Raw genomic sequence first — 22722 nt, 5'->3', positions numbered from 1 at the left:
GATGCTGCCTGACCTGCTGAGTTGCTCCAGCATTTTGTGTGCGTTGCTCCAGATTCCAACATCTGCAGAATCTCTTGTGTCTCTGTGAAGGTTTAAGGGGGATGTGTGGGGGCAGGTTTGTTTACACAGCGAGTGGTGGGTGCCTGGTACAGGCTGGTCTCTGTGGGGCATGATGTTAGATGTCTTCATGATGCTCTCGTCAGTTGCCCTGTGTCCTGGGACCATGATAAAGGCACAGGACGGGAAGTGAGGTCCCGTTGGGTCGGCTGGCGACCAAGGCGGGGTTGAGGTTGGAAGAGGAGCAGAGCCTGGCAGTGAAATGGTTACTGCTGCAGGTACGTCAGGAGTTAACATGTCACAGGACAGCGAGTGAGTCTCAGCAGTCCTGCACCAACAGCTCGGGCTGCCTGTGTGGCAATGAATCACACTAGTCATGCAGTGTTGAAAATGGGAAAAAAAGACAGAGGGAATTGGAGCAAGTGCAGTGCACTGTGTGAGCTGGAAAAAGCACAGCCTGGATCGGAGGTGGAACAGACTGTCTGGTGCAGAGAACGTCAGCAGACACCTACCGCAGGAGACCCCTGACCGGGAGACCGGATACCCAGCTCCGCCAGGTGACCAGACCACACCTCCGCCAGCAGACCCTAGACCCCACTTCTGCTGGGGGACTAAACCCCACCTCTACCAGGAGACCAGATCCCTCCCCTTTGCCAGAGGACTGGACCCCAACACCAGGAGACCAGACTCTACCTCCGCCAGGAGACCAGATGCCTTCCCTCCACCAGGGGACCAGACCTCCGCCAGGAGACCAGACGCCTTCCTTCTGCCAGGGGACCAGATCTCCGCCAGGAGACCAGATTCCCTCCCCTCCGCCAGGAGACCAGACCCCTCCCCTCTGCCAGGAGACCAGACTCCTCCACTCTGCCAGGAGACCAGACCCCTCCCCTCCGCCAGGAGACCAGACTCCTCCTCCCCGCCAGGAGACCAGACCATCCCACCCTCCGCCAGGAGACCAAACCTCTTCCAGGAGACCAGACCCTCCCTCCGCCAGGAGACCAGACCCTCCCCTCTGCCAGGAGAACCTCACCTGTCCAATCTAGCCCACACCCAGTCCAGGCCCCATCACATTGATCCGAACCTGAGCCCACCTTGACCCCACGGGTTCTACCACAATCTCACACATGCTCCCCACGTACAGTAACACGAGCCATTCCTCCTGAGCCGGACAAAGTGTGGAACCGGGCCTGTCCCATCGGGCACACATCCGACCCCAACCTCACACACGAAGCCTTGTCCTGTCAGGTCAGGTCACCAGAGGTGAAGGGAGGTAGAAGGAAGCCTTGATTCCCTCCCCCTTTCACAGAGAGGATGTTGCCCCTGGCTGGGGTCTTCGGGACCCAGTGGTCACGGCCTCTGTAACTTGGGACCGTCTGGAGAAGAAGTCTTTTCATTCTGATGAACCACAGGGCCACAGAGCTACACAGCACGGTAAACAGGCCCTTCAGCCCAACTCGTCTGTGCTGACCCATCAGAGGGTCGTGTAGACACGGTCTCTCAAAGCAGAGCTCGACAGAGAGGGACCAAGGGGCGTGCGGGGGATAGGGGCAGTTGTTTGAGCCAGGACATCGGCCACGACCTTGGTGAAGGACAAGGGGCCAACTGACCTACTCCTGATCCAGTTTCTTAGAGTCATAGCACAGAAACAGGCCCTTCAGCCCAACTAGTCCATGCTGACCAAGATGCCCATCTAAACTTTGCCCGCGTTTGGCCCATATTTCGTATCCAAGTAGCCTTTAAATGTCATTAATGTACCTGCCTCAACCACTTCCTCTGGCAGCTCGTTCCATATACTGACCACCCTCTAGGTGAAAAAGTCGCCCCTCAAGGTTCTTATTAAATCTCTCCCCTCTCACCTTAAACCTATGCCCTCTAGTTCTTGATTCCCCAACCCTGGGAAAAAGACTGTGTGCATTCTCCCAATCTATGCCTGTCATGATTTTATACACCTCTATAAGGTCACCCCTCATTCCCCTCCAATGATTAAAGTCCCAACCTGCCCAACCTCTCTCCACAACTCAGTCCCTCGAGTCCCGGCAACATCCTCGTAGATCTCCTCCGCGCTCCCTCCAGCTTCTTCTTCCACACCCGGATCCCAAAGCCAGCAGCACAGGGTTTCCCACCGGGAATGTCGGCATGTGTTGGGGGCTGTGCTCCTGGCATGGGGAGTTGGACTGACCACCCTCTGACCTGGGAGCTCCAGGGTTAACCACTCCTGGGTGGGCCGAAGACCAGGGTGGGGAGTATGCGGTGAAGCTCCTCGCCTTCTACACCCCCAGAGAATGTATAGGTCAAGGAAAGTCCCACTGTGACCAGGACACAGGAGCGGGCGCGGGGCCGTGTGTGAGCCTTCAACACCTCAGTGGTGGTTACAGATCAGGGCACCTCCGGCTGGCAGCTGCCTCTGGTGCCTTGCACTACTCGCAGCATCGTGGAGCTCAGCACAGCGGGCTGGTGTTCCATTAATTAGCCAGAAGTGCTGCTGCCCATCACTGTCTGGCCGTGGTTCAGAGCTTCCCAGCATCCCCCAAACCCAAGGCGTCAGAGACCACCTCCATTCAAAGCCTACATTGTAAATCAGGTCCCAGTCAGTAACTCACTCCTGGGGATCTGCTGTTCCGTATATAAACCGCCTGAAACCCTCGACTAGCTCCCAGCCAGTGAACCACTCCTAGTATCTGCCATTCTATATGTAAACCAACTGAGCCCACGGATTAGATTCCTGCCTCTTCTCACTCCCAGGATCTGTTACTCTATATATAAACCCCCTGAACCCATTAATTAGATCCCAGCCCATAACACACTCCCGATATCCATTATTCTATATATAAACCCCCTGAACCCCTGGATCAGATCCCAGCCTGTAACACACTCGCGGGGATCCATTATTCCATAGATAAACCCCCTGAACCCCTGGATTAGATCCCAGCCTGTAACACACACCCAGTATCCATTATTCCATATGTAAACCCCCTGGACTCCCATGTCGATGGGGTCACTCCAAGGACAGGGCATAGGTTGGTTTGCACAGCAGAGAGGCACACTGTGGGCGATGTGCGGTGTTTTGGAGGGTGGGGCGGTGGTGGGGTTTGGAGGAAGGGGCCCTGTCTGTGCCACTGCTGGCGGGGAGCCCTCCTGTCCCGAGCCATCGCTGGGAGCGTGGGAGGATGGGGCTTTGTGTCAACGCTCTGTCCTTCCGTTCCCATGGAAACCGCTCCAACACTCGGTCCTCTCATTTGGGTCACCATAGCAACCTGGCGGATTGCCGCAGAGGGCTGTTGCCATGGTGAATTCATTGCTGGCAAGCAGTTCAGAGCCGAGCTCCATAATGGGTCCTGCTTCAACACAGCGGGATAGCGGACATCACCCGGACTCCTGCAGCCTCTGCTCTGGCCCACGTGATCATCCTCTCCCCACCGCTCCCCACTCACAGTCGGACACCGCCTGTATCCAGGGGAGAGGATTAACCCTTTCACCACTGCTCCCTACTCACAGTCAGACACCGCCTGTACCCAGGGGAGAGGATTAATCCTCTCCCCCACCACTCCCCACTCACAGTCGGACGGTGCCTGTCCCCAGGGGGAGACGATTAACCCTCTCCCCCACCGCACTCCACTCACAGTCGGACACCGGCCTGTACCCAGGGGAGGGGATTAACCCTCTCCCCACTGCTCCCCATTCACGGTCGGGCACTGCCTGTACCCATGGAAAGGATTAACCATTTCACCACTGCTTCCCACTCACAGTGGAACACAGTTCCCAGGGAAGGGATTAACCCTTCCATCACTGCTCCCCATTCACAGTCGAACACAGTTCCCAGGGAAGGGATTAACCCTTCCACCACTGCCCACTCACTGTCGGACACGGTTCCCGGGGGGGGGGGGGGGGGGGGTTAACCCTCTCCCCCATCATTCCCTGCACACCGCCAGACACCAGGCAGTCTGTTCATCGCAAAGTAATTTAGTCCTCTCTCTGTAACGCTGATCACCCTGTTCAATAAACAACCGTCGACTCAATGAATTAAATATGAATCAAATATCAAGGGCAAAGTTAATAAAAAAAATCCAGGCATTACAGGTAGAATCTAATCAAAGGATTCAGGTGTATAATAGATGTGTAGAACAGTGGGCACGAGGGAGCGAATTGCAGCTGGAACCTAATGAAGGCGTTCTGGGAATTTATATATAGACTAATGAATACACGGTGTTACCGGCTGGAACCTAATTGAGGGCAGAGTGATGGTTCCTCTGAATTACACCTTCAGATTCCCTTCTGTGGACTCTGCCTTGCTGTGATGTGGTGCAGAACGCTGCTAAACACTTCTTTCTTCCTTCCCCTTCCTCTATCTTCTTATCTTTCACTAGTTTTTTTTATTTCAAGAATATATTTTATTCATAAAAAAATCTATACAGGAAATACAATGCACTCAGTACATCTTACCGTCAGATCAGTAGGCTGAATGTATCATACCTTCCCTCTCTAATCCTTTCGCTCCTCTCTTTCTCTCCTCTCTCTCTCCCTCTCTCCCTCTCCTCTCCCTATCTCTCTCTCTCTATCTCTCTCTCTTTCTCTCTCTCTCTCACTCTCTCTCTCTATCTCTCTCTCTCTCACTCTCTCTATCTCTCTCTCACTCTCTCTATCTCTCTCTCTCTCACTCTCTCTATCTCTCTCTCTCTCTCTCTCACTCTCTCTCACTCTCTCTATCTCTCACTCTCTCTCTATCTCTCTCTCTCTCTCTCTCTCTCTCTCTCACTCACTCTATCTCTCTCTCTCTGACAGTAGTGGACTTTCTCTTGATGGACAAACCATCTGCTGAAGGAACTCAGCGGGTCGAGCAGCATCTGTGGGGCTGGGAGGGATTGTTGATGCTTCAGGTTGAAACCCTGCATCAGATCCCAAACCTTCCAGGCTCTCCTGGAAACCCGGTCCTGACGCAGGGTTTCGACAATTCCTCCCCCTCCCCACAGATGATGCTCGACCCACCGAGTTCCCCCAGCGGGTTGGTTGGTGCCCCAGATTCCGCCGTCTGCAATCTCTTGTGTCTCCTTTCCTTTGACCTCCCTCGCCCTCTGTTCACAGGTGGTGTCCCACCCGCCGATCACACCAAGGTCATCCCGACGTTCCGGTACCTATCCCAGAAGCTCTTTGTGTCCGTCTCTGTCCTTGCTGGGCTTGGGATTCTGCTGGGAGTCATCTGCCTCACCTTCAACATCTACAACAGTAACGTGCGGTAAGTAGGCGCCACAAGAAGGGGTTTCACCTCACGGATCAGAGTCAGGTTCATCATCACTGACTTAAATGTCGTGAAATTTGTTGTTTTGCCGCAGCAGAACAGTACAAAGGCATAAAAATTACTGTAAATTACAAAGTAAATAAATAGTGCAAAAAAAACGAATAGCGAGGTGGTGTTCACAGGTTCATGGACCGTTCAGAAATCTGATGGCGGAGGGGAAGAAGCTGTTCCTGAATCGTTGAGTGTGGGTCTTCAGGCTCCTGTACCTCCTCCCCGATGGTAGTAACGAGAAGAGGGCATGTCCCGGATGATGAGGGTCCTTAGTGATGGATGCTGCCTTCTTGAGTGAGGGTGTCCTCGATGGTGGGGAGGGTTGTGCCCGTGATGGAGCTGGCTGAGTCTACAACCCTCTGCAGCCTCTCTCAATCCTGCACATTGGAGCCTCCGTACCAGGCGGTGATGCAACCAGTCAGAATGCTCTCCACTGTACGTCTGTAGAAATTTGTAAGAGTCTTTGGTGATGTACCAAATCTCGTCAAACCCCTAATGAAGTAGAACTGCTGCCGTGCCTTCTTCTTGATTGCGTCAATGTGTTGGGCCCTGAACTGCATCATCTCTGTGACCTCTGTCATTGAATTGACCAGCATATCTGCACACCAGCAGTGCCTCCCACACCTCACCCATACCACACGTTTCAAGTTCCTTCCAAGGGACACGAATCCACCGGAGAGGGTGCAGAAGAGATTCACCAGGATGTTGCCCAGATGGGGGTTCAGTCAAGTCAAGTTTATTGTCATGTGCTGAAGTACGGTGAGGTACAGGTATAATGAAAAACTTGCTTGCAGCAGCGTCACAGACAACAGACCAAACATAATTTATACATAATTTATAGAAGACAGTGAAGAAAAAAGAGTGTGCAAAACAAGACATTCAGTGCAAAAAAAAACGCAGAGGTGAGACTGGATAATCTGGACACACAGGAGACTGCAGATGCTGGAATCTGGAGCCTCACACAAGATGCTGGAGGAACTCAGCGGGTCAGGCAGCATCTGTGGCGGGAAATGGACTGTCGACTCTTTGTGTCGAGACCCTTCAGATAACCTGGGATTGTTCTCCCTGGAGCAGAGGGGTGACCTGATTGAGGTGTGCGGAAGTATGAGGGGAACGGATCCGTTAGATGGTAAAAATCATTTACCTATCGTAGTGGTGTCTTAGACAAGAGGTCATAGGTTGAAAGTGAGAGGAAGGGGGTTTAGAGGGAACCTGAGGGGAAATTTTTCCCCCGGAGAGTAGTTGGAATCTGGATCGCTGTGCTCAAGAGGGTGGTGGGGTCAGAGACTCTCACAACATCTGGACAAGTGCTTGAATTGCCAGGGCGTGGATTGCAGGGGTGAATGGGATTAGAATAGGTGGTTACAACAGGCAGCATTGACTAGACGGGCTGAAAGGCCTGTTTCTGTGCTGTACAACACTGTGACTCAAACTCCTGTGTGGCATCTCCCGTCCCTCTCTCTGTCACTCCCTCCGGGCCCACAACCGTCCAATCGGAGGAGAGCAGATCCTCGGAATCCCCACCCCGGAGACCGGGTCATTAACCATATTCAGGGCAGGGAGCGATAGATTGTTGGATGTTCAGGGAACTGAAGGGCGTGGGGTTAGTGCAGGACAGTCGCCCCGAGGTAAAAGATCAGCAGTGATGTTACTGAAGGGAGGAGCAGGAACAAGGGGCCGAATGGCCTGCTCCTTCTGTTATTCACGTCCTTAATGCCGCTGTTGTTTTCGGGGGTTTTGCTGTATTTGTGTCTCCACTGCTGGCAGCGTTGCTCCTGTTACTGTGGTTGTCGTATTTTGTTGTTGATACCGCTGGAGTTTTTGTTGCTCGTTGTTAGTGTTGCTGTTGTTTCTGGCAATATTGCTATTGCTCTTGTTGTTGCTGGGAATATTGTTGTTGGCACTGTTGCTGTTGTTGTTGGCATTGTTGTTGTTGTTGGCACTGTTGTTGTTGTTGGCACTGTTGTTGTTGGCATTGTTGTTGGCACTGTTGCTGTTGTTGTTGGCACTGTTGATGTTGTTGTTGGCTCTGTTGATGTTGTTGGCATTGTTGTTGGCACTGTTGCTGTTGTTGTTGGCACTGTTGTTGTTGGCATTGTTGTTGGCACTGTTGCTGTTGGCACTGTTGCTGTTGTTGTTGGCACTGTTGTTGTTGGCATTGTTGTTGGCACTGTTGCTGTTGTTGTTGGCACTGTTGCTGTTGTTGTTGGCATTGTTGTTGGCACTGTTGCTGTTGTTGTTGGCACTGTTGATCTACAGCAATGTTGTGACTGTTACCCCTCTCTCCCACGCTGCAGGTACATCCAGAACTCGCAGCCCTACCTGAACAACATGACAGCGGTGGGCTGCACCCTGGCCCTGGCCGCCGTCTTCCCCCTTGGACTGGATGGCTACCACATCCGCAAGTGGCACTTCCCCTTCGTCTGTCAGGTGGGTCGCCGGGGGTTGGAGGCGAGGAAGGAAGGGGTGGGCGTGAAGCAAGCTCCCCCCAAACCCCACCCACCCCTCTGTCTCAAACCGTGCAGACTGAGGCCATTCGGCCCATCGAGTCTATGGGCAACTCCCTGAGCATTCCCCCACTTATTTCCCTGTAACGCCTCACATCCCCACCACCCACCCACTGGGGGCAATCAACCCTCTGTGGAATGTGGGAGGAAACCGGAGCAAGCGGCGGGGGGGTGGGGAGATCCCACCCGGTCACAGGGAGAACGTGCACACTCCACACACAGACAGCGGCGGAGGTGGGGATCAACCCGGGTCCCCAGGGCCGAGAGACGGTGGCTCTACCCGCTGCGCCGCCGGTCACGGACAGCGGTAAACCTAGTTCCTTGTGCTTCTCTCTGCAGGCCCGTGTGTGGCTCCTGGGCTTGGGCTTCAGCCTGGCTTACGGCAGCATGTTCACCAAGATCTGGTGGGTCCACACCGTGTTTACCAAGAAGGTGGAGAAGAAGGAGAAGCAGAAGGTAGGACCACGCCTGGAGAGTCACACAACACCCACCGTTACACTTGGTTGAACCTCCCCTTCCCAACTGGTTCAGTCTACAGCTTTCCTCTCCACACTGTCCCTATCCTACTTAGAGGAACACAGCACGGACGGAGGCCCTTTGACCCACCAAGTGCGTGCTGTCCATCCACCACCCATTGACACTGATCCCATTTGGTATTGGTATTGGTTTATTATTGTCACTTGTACCGAGGTCCAGTGAAAAACTTGTCTTGCATACCGACTGTACAGGTCAATTCATTACACAGTGCAGTTACATTGGGTTAGTACAGAGTGCATTGATGTAGTACAGGATAAAAACAATAACAGTACAGAGTAAAGTGTCACAGCTACAGAGAAAGTGCAGTGCAATAAGGTGCAAGGTCAAACAAGGTAGATCGTGAGGTAAGAGTCCATCTCGTCAGTTCAATAGTCTTATCACAGTGGGGTAGCAGCTGTCCTTGAGCCTGGTGGTACGTGCCCTCAGGCTCCTGTATCTTCTACCCGATAGAAGAGGAGAGAAGAGAGAATGACCCGGGTGGGTGGGGTCTTTGATTATGCCGGCTGCTTCACCAAGACAACAAGAGGTAAAGACAGAGTCCAAGGAGGGGAGGCTGGTGTCAGTGATGCGCTGGGCTGTGTCCACAACTCTCTGCAGTTTCTTGCGGTCCTGGGCAGAGCAGTTGCCGTACCAAGCCGTGATACATCCAGATAGGATGCTTTCTATGGTGCATCGGTAAAAGTTCTCTCCACCTTCCAGTCAAGTCCCTCCAGATTCTACCCCTCACCCACACACTGGGGCCAATTTATGGCAGCCAATTAACCCACCGACCCGCACAGATTTGGGACGTGGGAGGAAACCGGGGGAAACCCACGCGGCCATGGGGAGAACGTGCAAACTCCACACACACACAGACAGCGCCAGAGGTCGAGATCGAACCCGGGTCTCTGGAGCCGGGAGGCAGCGGCTCTGCCCACTGTGTTACAGCAGCAACCACACCTTAAAAGGACCACAAACCCGCTCAGTTATTTCCTACATATACCAAGGAACCATAGAAACTTATCTTCAATATTGCCTCTACCCCACCAGTTTAGTGATAAGGAGAGGTCGGACAAACTTGGGTTTATTTTCTCTGGAGTGTCGGAGGCTGAGGGGAGACCTGATGCAGGTTTATAAAATCATGAGCGCCATAGACAGGGTAGTTTGTCAGTCTTTTTCCCAGGGTAGAAATCTCAAATATTAGAGGGCATAGCTTGGAGGTGAGGGGGGGAAAAGTTTAAAGGAGATGTGCGAGGCAAGTTTTTTTTACGCAGAGAACGGCTGGTGCCTGGAACGGGGTGGTGGTGGAAGCAGACACGATAGTGGTGCTTAAGGACATATAGAGATGCAGGACTGGAGGCATGTGGGTCACGTGCAGGCAGAAGGGACTCGTTTCACTTGGCATTGTGGTTAGCACAGAGGTGGTGGGCCAAAGGGCCTGTTCCTGTGCTGTACTGTGGATGTCCTACATATTTTATTTCTGTAAGCAGTTCTATATTCCTATATTCCTCCCCCCACCCCCAGCTCTGTCTCTGCTCCTCCCCTCCCCCCCCCCCGGCTCCTCACTCTCTTTCACCACAACCCCCTCCCATCTGCACCATTGTCCCCCTGAGTGATCTCCGGTTATGCGGCTGATCGGGGGAAGTTTGTGGCACAGAATAGTAAGTCCAGCGGTTGCCCGTGCCGTGCAAGGACTTGTAATTTGGCTGCGAAGCACCGTTGAGACCACCTTATTATTCATGGATATCCACTCCAGCCACTCTAAGGGTGGGAGGTGCATAGCACCGCCATGCACTGGCTGCATGTGGTACTGCAGCCACCTTTTATACAACACTGACAAAACTTCAGATAAAGTTCCGATAGTCCCACATCCTGCAGCACCCGGCCAGCAGATTTTCCAGGGCTGGAGTGCTTGAGGGACTGGATAGGCTGGAACTGTTTTCCATGGAGACTGACAGGTGACCTTTTTATAAGATCACGAGGGGCATAAGGACAGCTTCTACCCCACTGTGATAAGACTATTGAACGGTTCCCTTATACAATCAGATGGACTTTGACCTCACGATCTACCTTGTTGTGACCTTGCACCTGATTGCACTGCACTTTCTCTGTAGCTGTGACACTTTACTCTGTACTGTTATTGTTTTTACCTGTAATACGTCAATGCACTCTGTACTAACCCAATGTAACTGCACTGTGTAATGAATTGACCTGTACGATCGGTATGCAAGACAAGTTTTTCACTGTACCTCAGTACAAGTGCCAATAATAAACCAATACCAATACCAATAAAAATAAGGCCACAGTCTTTTCCCCAGGGTAGGGGAGTCTAAAACTAGAGAGCACAGGTTTAAGGTGAGAGGGGAAAGATTTAATGGGGCAACATTTTCACACAGGGGGTGGTGGGTGTGTGGAACAAGCTGCCAGAGGAAGTGGTATCACTAGATACAGTTACATTTAAAAGACACCTTGGATAGGTACGTGGACAGGAAAGGTTTAGAGGGATATGGGGCAAACGCGGGCAAGTGGGTCTAGCTTGGATGGGGCATCTTGGTCGGCATGGACCAGTTGGGCCAAAGGGCCTGTTTCTGTGCTGTCTGACTCTATTGGATGATACACTTATTAATGCCCCAACACAAGTTCATCTCACCTTTTCTTTCACGTTGCCCAGTGGAATATTGAACTTTTTAAGGAACCCAGTGAGGTTATAGAGAGCGGGGGAACAGACCCCGGTTAGAATCAGCTCATACATTTCAGCTCTTCACATCACGCAAACCAGCCTCCCCTCCACGGACTCTGTTTACACTTCCCACCGCCCCAGGAAAGCAGCCAACATAATCAAAGACCCCTCCCACTCTCATCGGGTAGAAGATAGAAAAGCTCGGTACCAATTCAAGGACAGCTTCTATCCCGCTGTTATTAAATTTTAATGGGACCTCTCATACATTAAACGATGAACTCTTGATCTCGCAATCTACCTTGTCGTGACCCTTGCACCTTATTGTCTGCCTGCACTGCACTTTCTCTGTAACTGCAACACTATATTCTGCATCGTTTTCCAACCTCGACGTAGTTATGTACGGAATGGTCTGTCTGGATGGCAAAAGCTTTTCACTGCATCTTGCTACATGTGACAACAATAAACCAGTTACCAGTTACCCCGTCTCTACACACAAGCGCACCAACATCCCTGACCTCCGATGTTCCTGCCCCAGCCTTGGTCACACACCCCGTCCCACATTCCTGACTCCTGGCCCACAGGAGGGGCTGACGAGGGAGCCCAGTGCCGAAAGCTCAGGGATTCCCGAGCGGACGGACACCGGACGGTCAGAGCTCTGCTGTGCAGGGTTGGTGGGCAGATCACAGTGTCAGCAGCGTAGGAGGGGGGCCACACCCTGGTGTACCAAGAAGGGGAAGTGTCTTCCGCCCACTCCACCTCCCATGCCTGGAAGAATGAGGGGTGGTTTTGGAGGGGGGGGTCTCGGGGTGGGGGGTGAGAGGGACTGACAGGGTGAGGTGTCTTGGGGCAGGGAGCAGGGGACAGGGTCTCGGGGTCAGAGATTAAGCATTTAGACCATTCTGCCCATTGGGGCCCTGCTGGTTCCCGGGGGGGACATTCCCCCTCTCCTTATTCCCTCGGACCCTGCAACTTATCCTCTCTCTCTCTCTCTCTCGCTCTCTCTCTCCCCCTCTCTCCCTCTCTCCCTCTCTCTCTCTATCCCTCTCCCTTTCCCTCTCTCCCTCTCGCGCCCCCTCACCCCCCACTCTCTCTCTCTCCCTCTCTCTCCCTCCCTCTCCCTCCCTCCCTCTCTCTCCCTCTCCCTCTCTCTCTCCCTCTCCCTCTCTCTCTCCCTCCCTCTCTCCGTCTCTCTCTCCCTCTCTCTCTCCCTCTCTCCCTCCCTCTCTCCCTCCCTCTCTCCCTCTCTCTCTCCCTCTCTCCCTCCCTCTCTCCGTCTCTCTCTCCCTCTCTCCCTCCCTCTCTCCCTCCCTCTCTCCCTCCCTCTCTCCCTCCCTCTCTCCCTCTCTCTCTCCCTCTCTCTCTCCCTCTCTCTCTCCCTCCCTCTCTCCCTCCCTCTCTCCCTCTCTCTCTCCCTCTCTCTCTCCCTCTCTCTCTCTCTCTCTGCCTCCCTGACAAGGGAGAGGGTGCAATGCAGGGTTTTGACCCAAAATGTCAACAATCCCTCCCCCACTTCCCCACCACTGAGCTCCTCCAGCAGATTGCTTGTTGCTGGAGAGGGAAAGATATCCTCATATATTAAGAGTAAGTACATTTCCGGAATAAGTGGAATGGTTTGATTTGGTGCTTGAGGTGTGGGCAGTCAGTGCTGGAGACTGGAACTTCTCCCCAGCCAGGGTCAGCGGGGAGCCCAGCACAGGTCAGGCACAGCATGAACTCAGCATCGCTCTGCCCCTAACTGCTGTCCCCCAGGATTGTGTCCCAGACCCCCCCCCACCCCCACTGTCACAACCTCTACCCCCCCTCTTACCCTGTGAATGAACCCTGGAGCAGAACCAGCTCCCACCGCAACATCCATCAGTGTGACCTTCTCCCCGTCCATCCCAGTCCGTCCCCACCGCCGTCCCCTGTGCTCCCCCCGCCACCAACCCCCCATCTCCCCCGATCTCTCTCTGGGTGACGGATCCGGTGGGAGACGCCCCACAGTCTTATGAGGGAGGGGTGGCGCATGTGTATCCGCTCCATCGATGGACGGTGGGCAAGCGTCGCCCCACTGCATGGGAAAGGCCGCTGCAGGGCGAGAAAGATCCGTCGATGAGGGCAAGTTCGGATCTGTGGTACTCAAGAAGGCAGAGCCCCAGAGGGGGAGAGGACGGTGTGTGACCCAGCACCCCACCCAGTCCCAGAGGGGGAGAGGACGGTGTGTGACCCAGCACCCCACCCAGTCCCAGAGGGGGAGAGGATGGTGTGTGACCCAGCACCCCACCCGGTCCCAGAGGGGGAGAGGACGGTGTGTGACCCACTGCCCCACCCAGTCCCAGAGGGGGAGAGGACAGTGTGTGACCCAGCACCCCACCCGGTCCCAGAGGGGGAGAGGACAGTGTGACCCACTACCCCACCCGGTCCCAGAGGGGGACAGGATGGTGTGTGACCCACCGCCCCACCCAGTCCCAGAGGAGGGGGAGAGGACGGCCCTAACTCTGCTCCGCTCTCCCGCAGCACCTGGAGCCCTGGAAGCTGTACGCCACGGTCAGCGTGCTGCTGGGCATCGACGTCCTCACCCTGGCCGTCTGGCAGATCGTGGACCCGCTGCATCGCACCGTGGAGGTGAGGGACTGTGGGGAACGTGGCCGCTCGGGGCATCTCTCCCCTCGCGCCCCCCCCCCCACCCCAGGGCAGGACCGCCCCCAGGCCGGGGGCAGCCGCCGGTGGTCTCCCAAGGCGAGGCGGTGACGGGGACACGCAGTGGGGGGAGGGGGGGCGGGGGAGGATGGGGGAGTGGACCCACTGCAGGGACGGGGTGTGTGACTGGGGAAGAACGACAGGAATGTCGGATTTGGAGGGAACGGAGGGACTTGAAGGATACACAGGAGGAGGACACAATTAAATTGGCATCAAGACCAGCACAATATCGCGGGCTGAATGGCCTGTCCGGTGCTGTACTGTTCTATGTTCTAACTGATGGGGTGTTGGGGGGGTAGTGGGTCTATGGAATGAGCTGCATGGAACGGGTATGGGGATAGGAAAGGTTTAGAGGGATACGGGGCAAATGCTGGGGCCTGGTAGGCACCTTGGTCAGCATGGAGGAGTCGGGCCGAAGGGCCCGCGTCCGTGCTGTGACTCAGTGATTCCGTGTCCAGCGATGGGACTTCTGTAGGGTGGTTGTGGGAAGGAAGAGAGAGCCGGGCTGGGCAGAAAGGGAGGCGACCCAGTGGCGCAGCAGGTAGAGCCGCTGCCTCACGGTGCCGGAGACCCGGGTTCGATCCTGACCTGATCCTGTGTGTTTGTGTGTGTGTGTTTCTGTGCCTCTGGGTGTGTGTGTCTGTGCTGTGTGTGTGTTTGTGTGTGTATATGTCTCTGTGCCTGTGTGCATGTCTGTGTGACTGTGTGTCTGTGCGTGTCTGTGTGTGTGTTTGTGTGAGATGGGGGGAGTTCGGTGTGTGTGTGTGTGTGAGATGGGGGGAGTTCGGTGTGTGTGTGTGTGAGAGAGATGGGGGGAGTTCGGTGTGTGTGTGTGAGAGAGAGATGGGGGGAGTTCGGGGTGTGTGTGTGTGTGTGTGTGTGGAGTTTGCACGCTCTCCCTGTGGCCATGCAGGTCTCCTCCCCACAAACCAGAGACGTGCGAGTAGGTGGGTTAATTGGCCGCTGTAAGTTACCCTCCCCCGGTGTTTGTGGGTGAGCTGTGGGAAGGATAAAATGGGGATTGATGTAGGGTTAATGTAAATGTGTGGTTGATGGTATCTCTGCGGCCTGTATGTCTCTCTCTCTCTCTCTCTCTCTGACTGGGAAGCAGGAGTGGTCTGACGTCTCTCACTGGTTGGGTTTGGGAATTAGTGTTGGGATGGAGATCCTTCAAGAAGGATGGGGGAATGGGCTTATTGCCAGGATGGGGTGGTCAATGTCCCCGGGGACAGGAACGACAGGGCAGGGGCAGGACCTGAGGCCCTGACGTCTCCCACCCCACTTCTCCCGACAGGAGTTCACCAAAGAGGCTCCGGCGGGAGACCAGGACGTCCTGATCCTCCCTCAGCTGGAACACTGCAGCTCCAACAAGATGAACACCTGGCTGGGTGAGTGCCCCTGTACCCGTGTCCGTGTGGAGGGCAACCTGGAGCTGGGGGGTGGTGGGGGAGGGTGGCGGTAACCTCACACCATGGCACCGCTCCCTCACCACCTCGTCCCGGCCCTCACCTCTTCCCTCTTTGCCCTCTAGGGATTGTTTATGGATACAAGGGCTTACTGCTCCTCCTGGGAATCTTCCTGGCCTACGAGACGAAGAGCGTTTCCACGGAGAAGATCAACGATCACCGGGCCGTGGGCATGGCCATCTACAATGTGGCTGTAAGCAGCTTGGAGATCCCTTCCCAGCCTCCAGCCCTTCCTGGCACCTGATCTCTGGAATTTCCCCCCGAAACCTCTCCATCCCCCTCCCTGTGATTGAACCTGATCTGGTGCTTCCCATTAGAAACCCCATAGATCCATTTGAAGCCACGTAGATCCCTGCACATCCCCATAGAAACCCTATAGATCCATTAGAAGCCACATAGGTCCCTTCAGATCCCCATAGAAATCCCATAAATCCATTAGAAACCCCATAGATCCCTGCAGATCGCTATAGAAACCCCGTAGATCCATTAGAAGCCCCATAGATCCCTGAAGATCCCCACAGAAATGCTATAGATTCAGTGGAAGCCCCACAGATCCCCTAGAAATTCCATAAATCCATTAGAAGCCCTGTAGAGCCCAGTAGATCCCATAGACACCCTATAGACCACCACAGATCCCATGGTTCCATAGAACGGGTGTACCTTGAATCCCTCCAAGACCAAGAGGGCTTCACAGGGTAGATGTTGTGATGTTTCCGCCAGGGGAGAATCAGAAACAAGGGGACGTAGTTGCAAAAATGGGGGGCGGTCATTAAAAGCTGAGGTGTGTAGAGCTTTCTTCTTGCCCAGGATGGTGAATCTCTGGAACTCTCTGCACCCAGGGGTGGTGCAGACCAGATCACGGGGCATATTTAAGGTAGAGAGCGATACATATTTGAAAGATCGAGGAATTGAGGGCTATGGGGAACAGTTGAGGCCAGTGTGGATCAGCCATGGTCATGTTGAAGGGCGGGGCAGGTTTGAGGGGCCGAGTGGCCTCCTCCTGCTCCTATTCTCTTGTGTTCTTGAGAGGTCCACAAGATGCTATGTGAATGAAGATATTCTGTGACACAGGCTAATCTCTCTCACTGTCTTGCCCCCCTCCCTCTCCTTCTCTCCCTCTCCCTCCCCCTTCGCTTCTCCCGTCTCCAACTCTCTCTCTCCTCCCCACCCTCTCCCTCCCACCTCCCCTCTCCCTCTCTCCCCCTCCCCCTTGCCCCTCCCTCTCATCCTCCCCTTCCCTGTCTCCTCTCCCTTCCCCTCCCTCCCTCTCCCCCACCTTCCCTCCCTCCTCCCTCACCCTCTCTCCCTCCCTCTCTCCCCTCTCCCCCTCTCTTTCTCCCTCTCCCCCTCCCCCACCCTCCTCCCCCTCCCCCCCCCTCCCCTCCCCCTCCCCTCCCTCCCTCCCTCCTCCCTCTCCTCCCCACCCTCCCCCTTCCCCTCCCTCCCTCCAGGTGCTGTGTATGATCACCGCCCCAGTGACGATGATAGTCAGCAGCCAGCAAGATGCCGCCTTTGCCTTTGCCTCCCTTGCCGTCGTATTCTCCGTCTACATCACCCTGGTGGTTCTCTTCGTCCCCAAGGTTGGTGACTCCCTGCCCTTCCCCGGAGCGAGCCAGCCGGAGTCAGTGCCGGCTGCCTGGCCCACAAGTAAACCCAAAACAAACGTGCGGTGAAAGGCAGCAGGGGAGCCCGGCCGAGCCGTCAGTGCTGGGACCACGAGGGGGAATGATCCTGGCTGGCAACGGAAGGTGCAAATTGCAGATGCCATCACATTATTGATTCAGAGGAAGATCGGGACTAAATACAGGAAGAAGGCAAACATGCAGAATTGCAAATTAACCAGTACTGAGTGTGAGGTGTTGCATTTTGCAGGAAGATTTGTACTTGCAAAGTAACAGAGTCAATGGGGAGAATGACACAGATACACGGGTCATTAAAAATAAGTCAGTGAACTCATAAAATGCAAAGCATCAGGGCTCGTTTGAACAGGAGCAAAACTCAGACACAAAGGAAGTTGCATTAAAATTGGTAAATCGGTTCATGATTGTCACACGTACCGAGCTACAGTGAAAAAGTTTGTCTTGTGCACCGTCCATACAGATCATTTCAGTACAGCAGAGGTAGTACAGGGAGAAAGCCACGACAGAATGCGGAATAAAGTGTTACAGAGTCAGAGAAAATGCAGTACAGGCAGACAATGTAAGGCCACGACGAGGAGGATTGTGAGGTCGGGAGTCCTCTGATTGTCAGAGAATGGTGCAGAGGGAGAGGGGAGAGGAAGGGGGAGAGGGGAGAGAGGAGAGGGGGAGAGGAAGGGGGAGAGGGAGGGGCAGGGGAGGAGAGAGTTAGAAAGAGGGGGAGGGGGAGAGGGAGGGGCGGGGGAGAGAGTTAGAAAGAGAGGGGGAGGGGGAGGGGGAGAGGGAGGGGGAGAGAGGGAGGGGCGGGGAGAGAGTTGAGGGGGAGGGGGAGAGAGGGAGGGGCAGGGGGGAGAGAGTTAGAAAGAGAGGGGGAGGGGGAGAGAGAGGGAGGGAAGAGGCTGACCTCGTTACACAAAATGCATGGTAACGCTAATACAGAAGCAAGCAAAGATTTACAAGGATATTTACTTGGACACGGGTTAGAACAACATGGAAGATCAGGTGTTTAAGAGGCTCTCAGGCACGTGAATGTTCAGAGAATGGACGGATATGGACCATGTGCAGGCAGAAGGGATTGGGTGTCATCAGCTTGGATTAGACTTTTCGACCCTGGGAAAAAGATACCGGCTGTCTGTGAAGCTAATGACATGAAGTCTATGAAGCTTCATTAGTTGAAAGTGGCTGCACAGGTTGGTAGGGCAGTAAAGAAGGCGTACAGCACACTTGCCTTAATTAGTCGAGGCACTGAGTTGAAGCATCAGGAAGTCATGTTGCAGCTTTATAAATCTCTGGTCAGGCCACAACTGGAGTATTGCATTCAGTTCTGGTCGCCCCCATTACAGGAAGGAGGTGGAGGCTTTGGAGAGGGTGCAGAAGAGGTTCACCAGGGTTCTGCCTGGATTAGAGGGCAGGTGCTGTAAGGAGAGGTTGGACAAGCTGGAGTTGTTTTCTCTGGAGCGGCTGAGGGTTGACCTGATAGAAGTTTATATGATTATGAGGGGCATAGATAGAGTAGACAGCCGGTATCTTTCTCCCCAGGGTCGAAATGTCTAATCCTAGAGGGCGTGCACCTTAGTGAGTGGGGGCAAGTTCGAAGGAGATGTGTGGGGCAGGTTTTTTACACAGAGTGGGTGGGTGCCTGAAATGCGCTGCCAAAGGCAGTAGATGGCGTTAATGGAGAGATATGGACCATGTGCAGGCAGAAGGGATCAGGTGTCATCAGCTTCATTAGTTGGGCACAACATTGTGGGCCGAAGGGCCTGTTCCTGTGCTGTACTGTTCTGTGTTCTATTTCAGTGGAATGAGGCTCTAGAGAGGAGGTTGAGAAAGACATCTCATACTGCCTTATGGTACAACGTTGTTAAACGTTAGCTAGACCACAGCTGGAGTACTGTGTACAATCCCCCACCACACTGTAGGAAGGATGTGATTGTGCTGGAGAAGATACAGAGCAGATTCACCAGCATGTCGCTGGGACGGAGTGTTTCAGTGATAAGGAGAGACGGGATGGGCTTGGTCTGTTCTCCTAGAGCGGAGGAGGCTGAGAAGGGACCTGGTTAGAGGTGTACAGAATTGTGAGGGGCACAGATAGAGGAAACTTTTCCCTGTGGAAGTGGTATGTAAAGCAATTGGGATGACATGTTGCAGTTGTACAAGATATTGGTGAGGCTGCGTTTGGAATATTGTGTTCAGTTCTGGTCACCCTGCGTCGGATCCGGTTATTTTCGAATCCGCAGGTTCTTTCAGGAGTCCAGGAATGAGCTGGAGACAACTTGGTGCTTCACAAAGTTTTATTGGAAAAGTTTAAAACAAAGAAACAGTCACAGAGCACACGGCACTAGCTTTACTACTGGGAGATGAGCCGAGACAAAAGGAACTAAAGATGAGCTGGGGCCGGTGGGGAAGAGAGCAAGAGAGAGATTAACAAAAAACACCTTTTATACCTGAGATAAGAGGCCCTCCTTGGCTAACAATAGTCCAATCAGAAAACCTATTAGATCCCTGCGGCAAAACCAACCGATGAGAAAACACGTAATCACCTGATGGATGAACCAATAAGCTAGGAAGTGGCCATTCCTCGTGCAGCCACTTGAGGCGTATTAAACACTATACATGTTAAAGCAGGATAAAATGTCGGCACACCATTGTGGGCCGAAGGGCCTGTACTGTGCTGTAATGTTCTATGTTCTATCTAGATCCCAGCCTCCGCAGTCATAGAACATAGAACATTACAGCACAGTACAGGCCCTTCGGCCCACAGTGTTGTGCCGACATTTTATCCTGCTCTAAGATCTATCTAACCCTTCCCTCCCACATCGCCCACTATTTTTCTATCATTCATGTGTCTATCTGAGAGTCTCTTAAATGTCCCTAATGTACCTGCCCCCACAACCTCTGCCAGCAGTGCGTTCCTCGCACCCACCACTCTCCGTGTAAAAAACTTACCTCTGACATCCCCCTTATACTTTCCTTCAATCACCTTCAAATTATGTCCCCTCGTGTTAGTTAAAATGATGTCCCCTCGTCCCCTCCTTTAGTTTCCCTCCAGTACTGGAGTCCCCTGCCCTGGGGAAAAGACCGCTTCCTCTAGCAGCTCATTCCACATCCCCGCCCCTCCCTCTTTGTGAAAAACTTGCCTCTCAGAACCTCTTTAAATCTTTCCCCTCTCACCTTAAGCCTGTGCCCTCTAGTTTTAAACTCCCCTCCCCTGGGGGAAAAGATTGGGGTGGTCTAGACCCTACTTATGCCTTTTATAACTTTATAAACCTCTATAAGGTCACCCATCAGCTCCTGACGTTCCATTGAGAATGAACCCAGCCTGTCCAGTCTCTGTCCAGCCCTCCATTCCAGGCAACACCCTGGTGAGTCTCTTCAGCACTCTATTGCTGCCGCATCCTTCCTGCAGTGCAGCGACCACAACCGTACACGATGCTCCAAAACGCAGCCTGGCCCAGCGTTTTCTCTAGCCCCAACTCTTAGTGCCCAGGTACGCGTACCAAGTGCCTTCTGCATGAACCCCCCCCACCCCCCCCCCCCCCCCCCCCCCCGTCCGCCTGCGTCGCTTCTTCCCAGCGAGCCGTTGGGCCTGCCTGCACCCCCAAGGTGTGCGCTTTGTGTCTCCCTGCAGATGCGGAGGTTAATAACCCGTGGGGAGTGGCAGTCGGAGCAACAAGATACCATGAAGACGGGCTCCTCCACCAACAATAACGACGAGGAGAAGTCACGGCAACTGGAGAAGGAGAACAGGGAGCTGGAGAAGATCATCGCTGAGGTTCGAGTGGCGCCCGGCGCTCGCTTTCAAACCGCGCTCGTCACAAGAGACTGCCGCTCCCGAACTCTGCAGCAAGAAACAAACAACCCCTTCCCATCTCCCCCACCTGGCTCCTCCCGCCCGTCGTCCTCTACCCCAGTCACCTACCGGCCCCCGTCTCACCCCCTCGCCCTCTCCTCCGTCTGCCGGCCATCTCCCCCTTCGCCTCTCAGTCCTGATGCAGGGTCTCGACCTGAGACGTCAGCGATTCCTTTCCCTCCACAGACGCTGCCCGACCCGCTGAGTTCCTTCAGCAGTTTGTTTTTTTTTGCTTTAGAGCAATGGTAAATTGGTTTATTATTGTCACATGTGCAAAGGAACAGTGAAAAATATTGTTTTGCATGCCGTCCATACAGATCGTTTCATCACGTCGGTGCAGTGAGGTATAACAGCAATAACAGGATGCAGAATTATAGTGTTACAGTTACAGAGAAAATGCAGGGCAGGAAGATAAGATATCTTTATTAGTCACATGTACATCGAAACACACAGTGAAATGCATCTTTTTTGCGTGGAGTGTTCTGGGGGCAGCCCGCAAGTGTCGCCACACTTCCGGTGCCAACGTAACATGCCCACAGCTTCCTAACCCGTACGTCTTTGGAATGTGGGAGGAAACCAGAGCACCCGGAGGAAACCCAGGCAGACACGGGGAGAACGTACAAACTCCTTACAGGCAGCGGCGGGAATTGAACCCGGGTCGCTGGCGCTGTAATAGCGTTACACTAACCACTACACTACCGTGCCCAAGGGGCGTGATGAGGTAGATTGCAAGGACATCATATTCAGCCAATTCCTCCCCTCGATCACATCAGGACTGACCCTTCACAGCTCTGATCCTGGCCCCTGGATGGTGGGCGATGGGATCCTTCCCATGTCCATGTCATAACTGAACCATCAGACAGAGGAGGAACGCACAGTGGCGCAGTGGGTATGGCCGCTGCCTCACAGCACCGGGGACCCGGGTTCGATCCCGACCTCCGGTGTGGAGTTTGCACGTCCTCCCTGTGACCGGGTGGGTTCCCCCCTCCTGTGCTCCGGTCTCCTCCCCACATCCTGGAGATCTGCAGGTTGATGGGTCAATAGACCGCTGTAACTTGCCCCTGGTGTGTGGGTAGGTGCCAGGAGAATTAGGGAGGTGTTGATGGGAATGAGGGGAGAATGGATCACAGGGGACATTAGTGGGGGAATTGGACTGCTCTGTGAGGCAGCATAGACTCGAAGGGCTGAATGGCCTGCTATCGTGTAAGTAAACGAAAGAGAGGAGAGATCTGGGTGTCCTCATGCATGAACCACGCAACGTTCGCAGGCAGGTGCAGCAAGTAGTGAAGAGAGCAAATGGTATTCTGGCCGTCATTGCAGCACGGCTGGAGTTTAGAAATGGGGAAGTTTTCTTCCTGTTGTACAGGGTATTGGTGAGTGTGTACCTGGAGCGCTGCGCACAGCTGGAGCGCTGCGCACACCTGGGGCACTGCGCACAGCTGGAGCACTGTGCACACCTGGGGCACTGTGCACACCTGGAGCACTGCGCACACCTGGAGCACTGCGCACAGCTGGAGCACTGCGCACACCTGGGGCACTGCGCACAGCTGGGGCACTGCGCACAGCTGGGGCACTGCGCACAGCTGGAGCATTGTGCACAGCTGGAGCATTGCGCACAGCTGGAGCACTGCACACGCGGGGCACTGTGCACACCTGGGGCACTGTGCACAGCTGGAGCACTCTGCACAGCTGGAGCACTGTGCACACCTGGAGCACTGTGCACACCTGGGGCACTGTGCACACCTGGGGCACTGTGCACAGCTGGAGCACTGCGCACAGCTGGAGCATTGTGCACAGCTGGAGCATTGCGCACAGCTGGAGCACTGTGCACACGCGGGGCACTGTGCACACCGGGAGCACTGTGCACAGCTGGAGCACTGTGCACAGCTTTGGTCCCCTTACCTCAGGAAAGAACTGGTACCACAGGAAGCAGTCCAAAGGAGATTCAAAGTCAAAGGCGAGTTTATTGTCATGTGCACAGGTGCAGTGAAAAACTTACTTGCAGCAGCATCACAGGCACAGAGTATCAGGTAAGCAGCATTCACA

The 22722-nt window shown here is 54.2% G+C and overlaps 1 protein-coding gene across 1 annotated transcript in view; it reads left to right on the top strand.

Annotated features, from left to right (window-relative positions):
- LOC127585837 (gamma-aminobutyric acid type B receptor subunit 1-like) overlaps positions 1–22722 on the top strand; it is a 54685-nt gene that overhangs the window by 26982 nt on the left and 4981 nt on the right. Inside the window, exons 11-18 of the mRNA XM_052043537.1 lie at positions 5137–5287; positions 7639–7771; positions 8188–8304; positions 13541–13648; positions 15018–15111; positions 15255–15382; positions 16641–16769; positions 20455–20598. Of these exons, the coding sequence (XP_051899497.1) occupies positions 5137–5287; positions 7639–7771; positions 8188–8304; positions 13541–13648; positions 15018–15111; positions 15255–15382; positions 16641–16769; positions 20455–20598 (1004 nt within the window). The remainder of the gene's footprint in view (positions 1–5136; positions 5288–7638; positions 7772–8187; positions 8305–13540; positions 13649–15017; positions 15112–15254; positions 15383–16640; positions 16770–20454; positions 20599–22722) is intronic.

This window comes from Pristis pectinata, chromosome 34 (assembly GCF_009764475.1).
Source record: "Pristis pectinata isolate sPriPec2 chromosome 34, sPriPec2.1.pri, whole genome shotgun sequence".
Taxonomy (NCBI): Eukaryota; Metazoa; Chordata; class Chondrichthyes; order Rhinopristiformes; family Pristidae; genus Pristis; species Pristis pectinata.
Note: the sequence above shows the minus strand (reverse complement) of the source record. Positions and strands in the feature narration are given on the sequence as shown.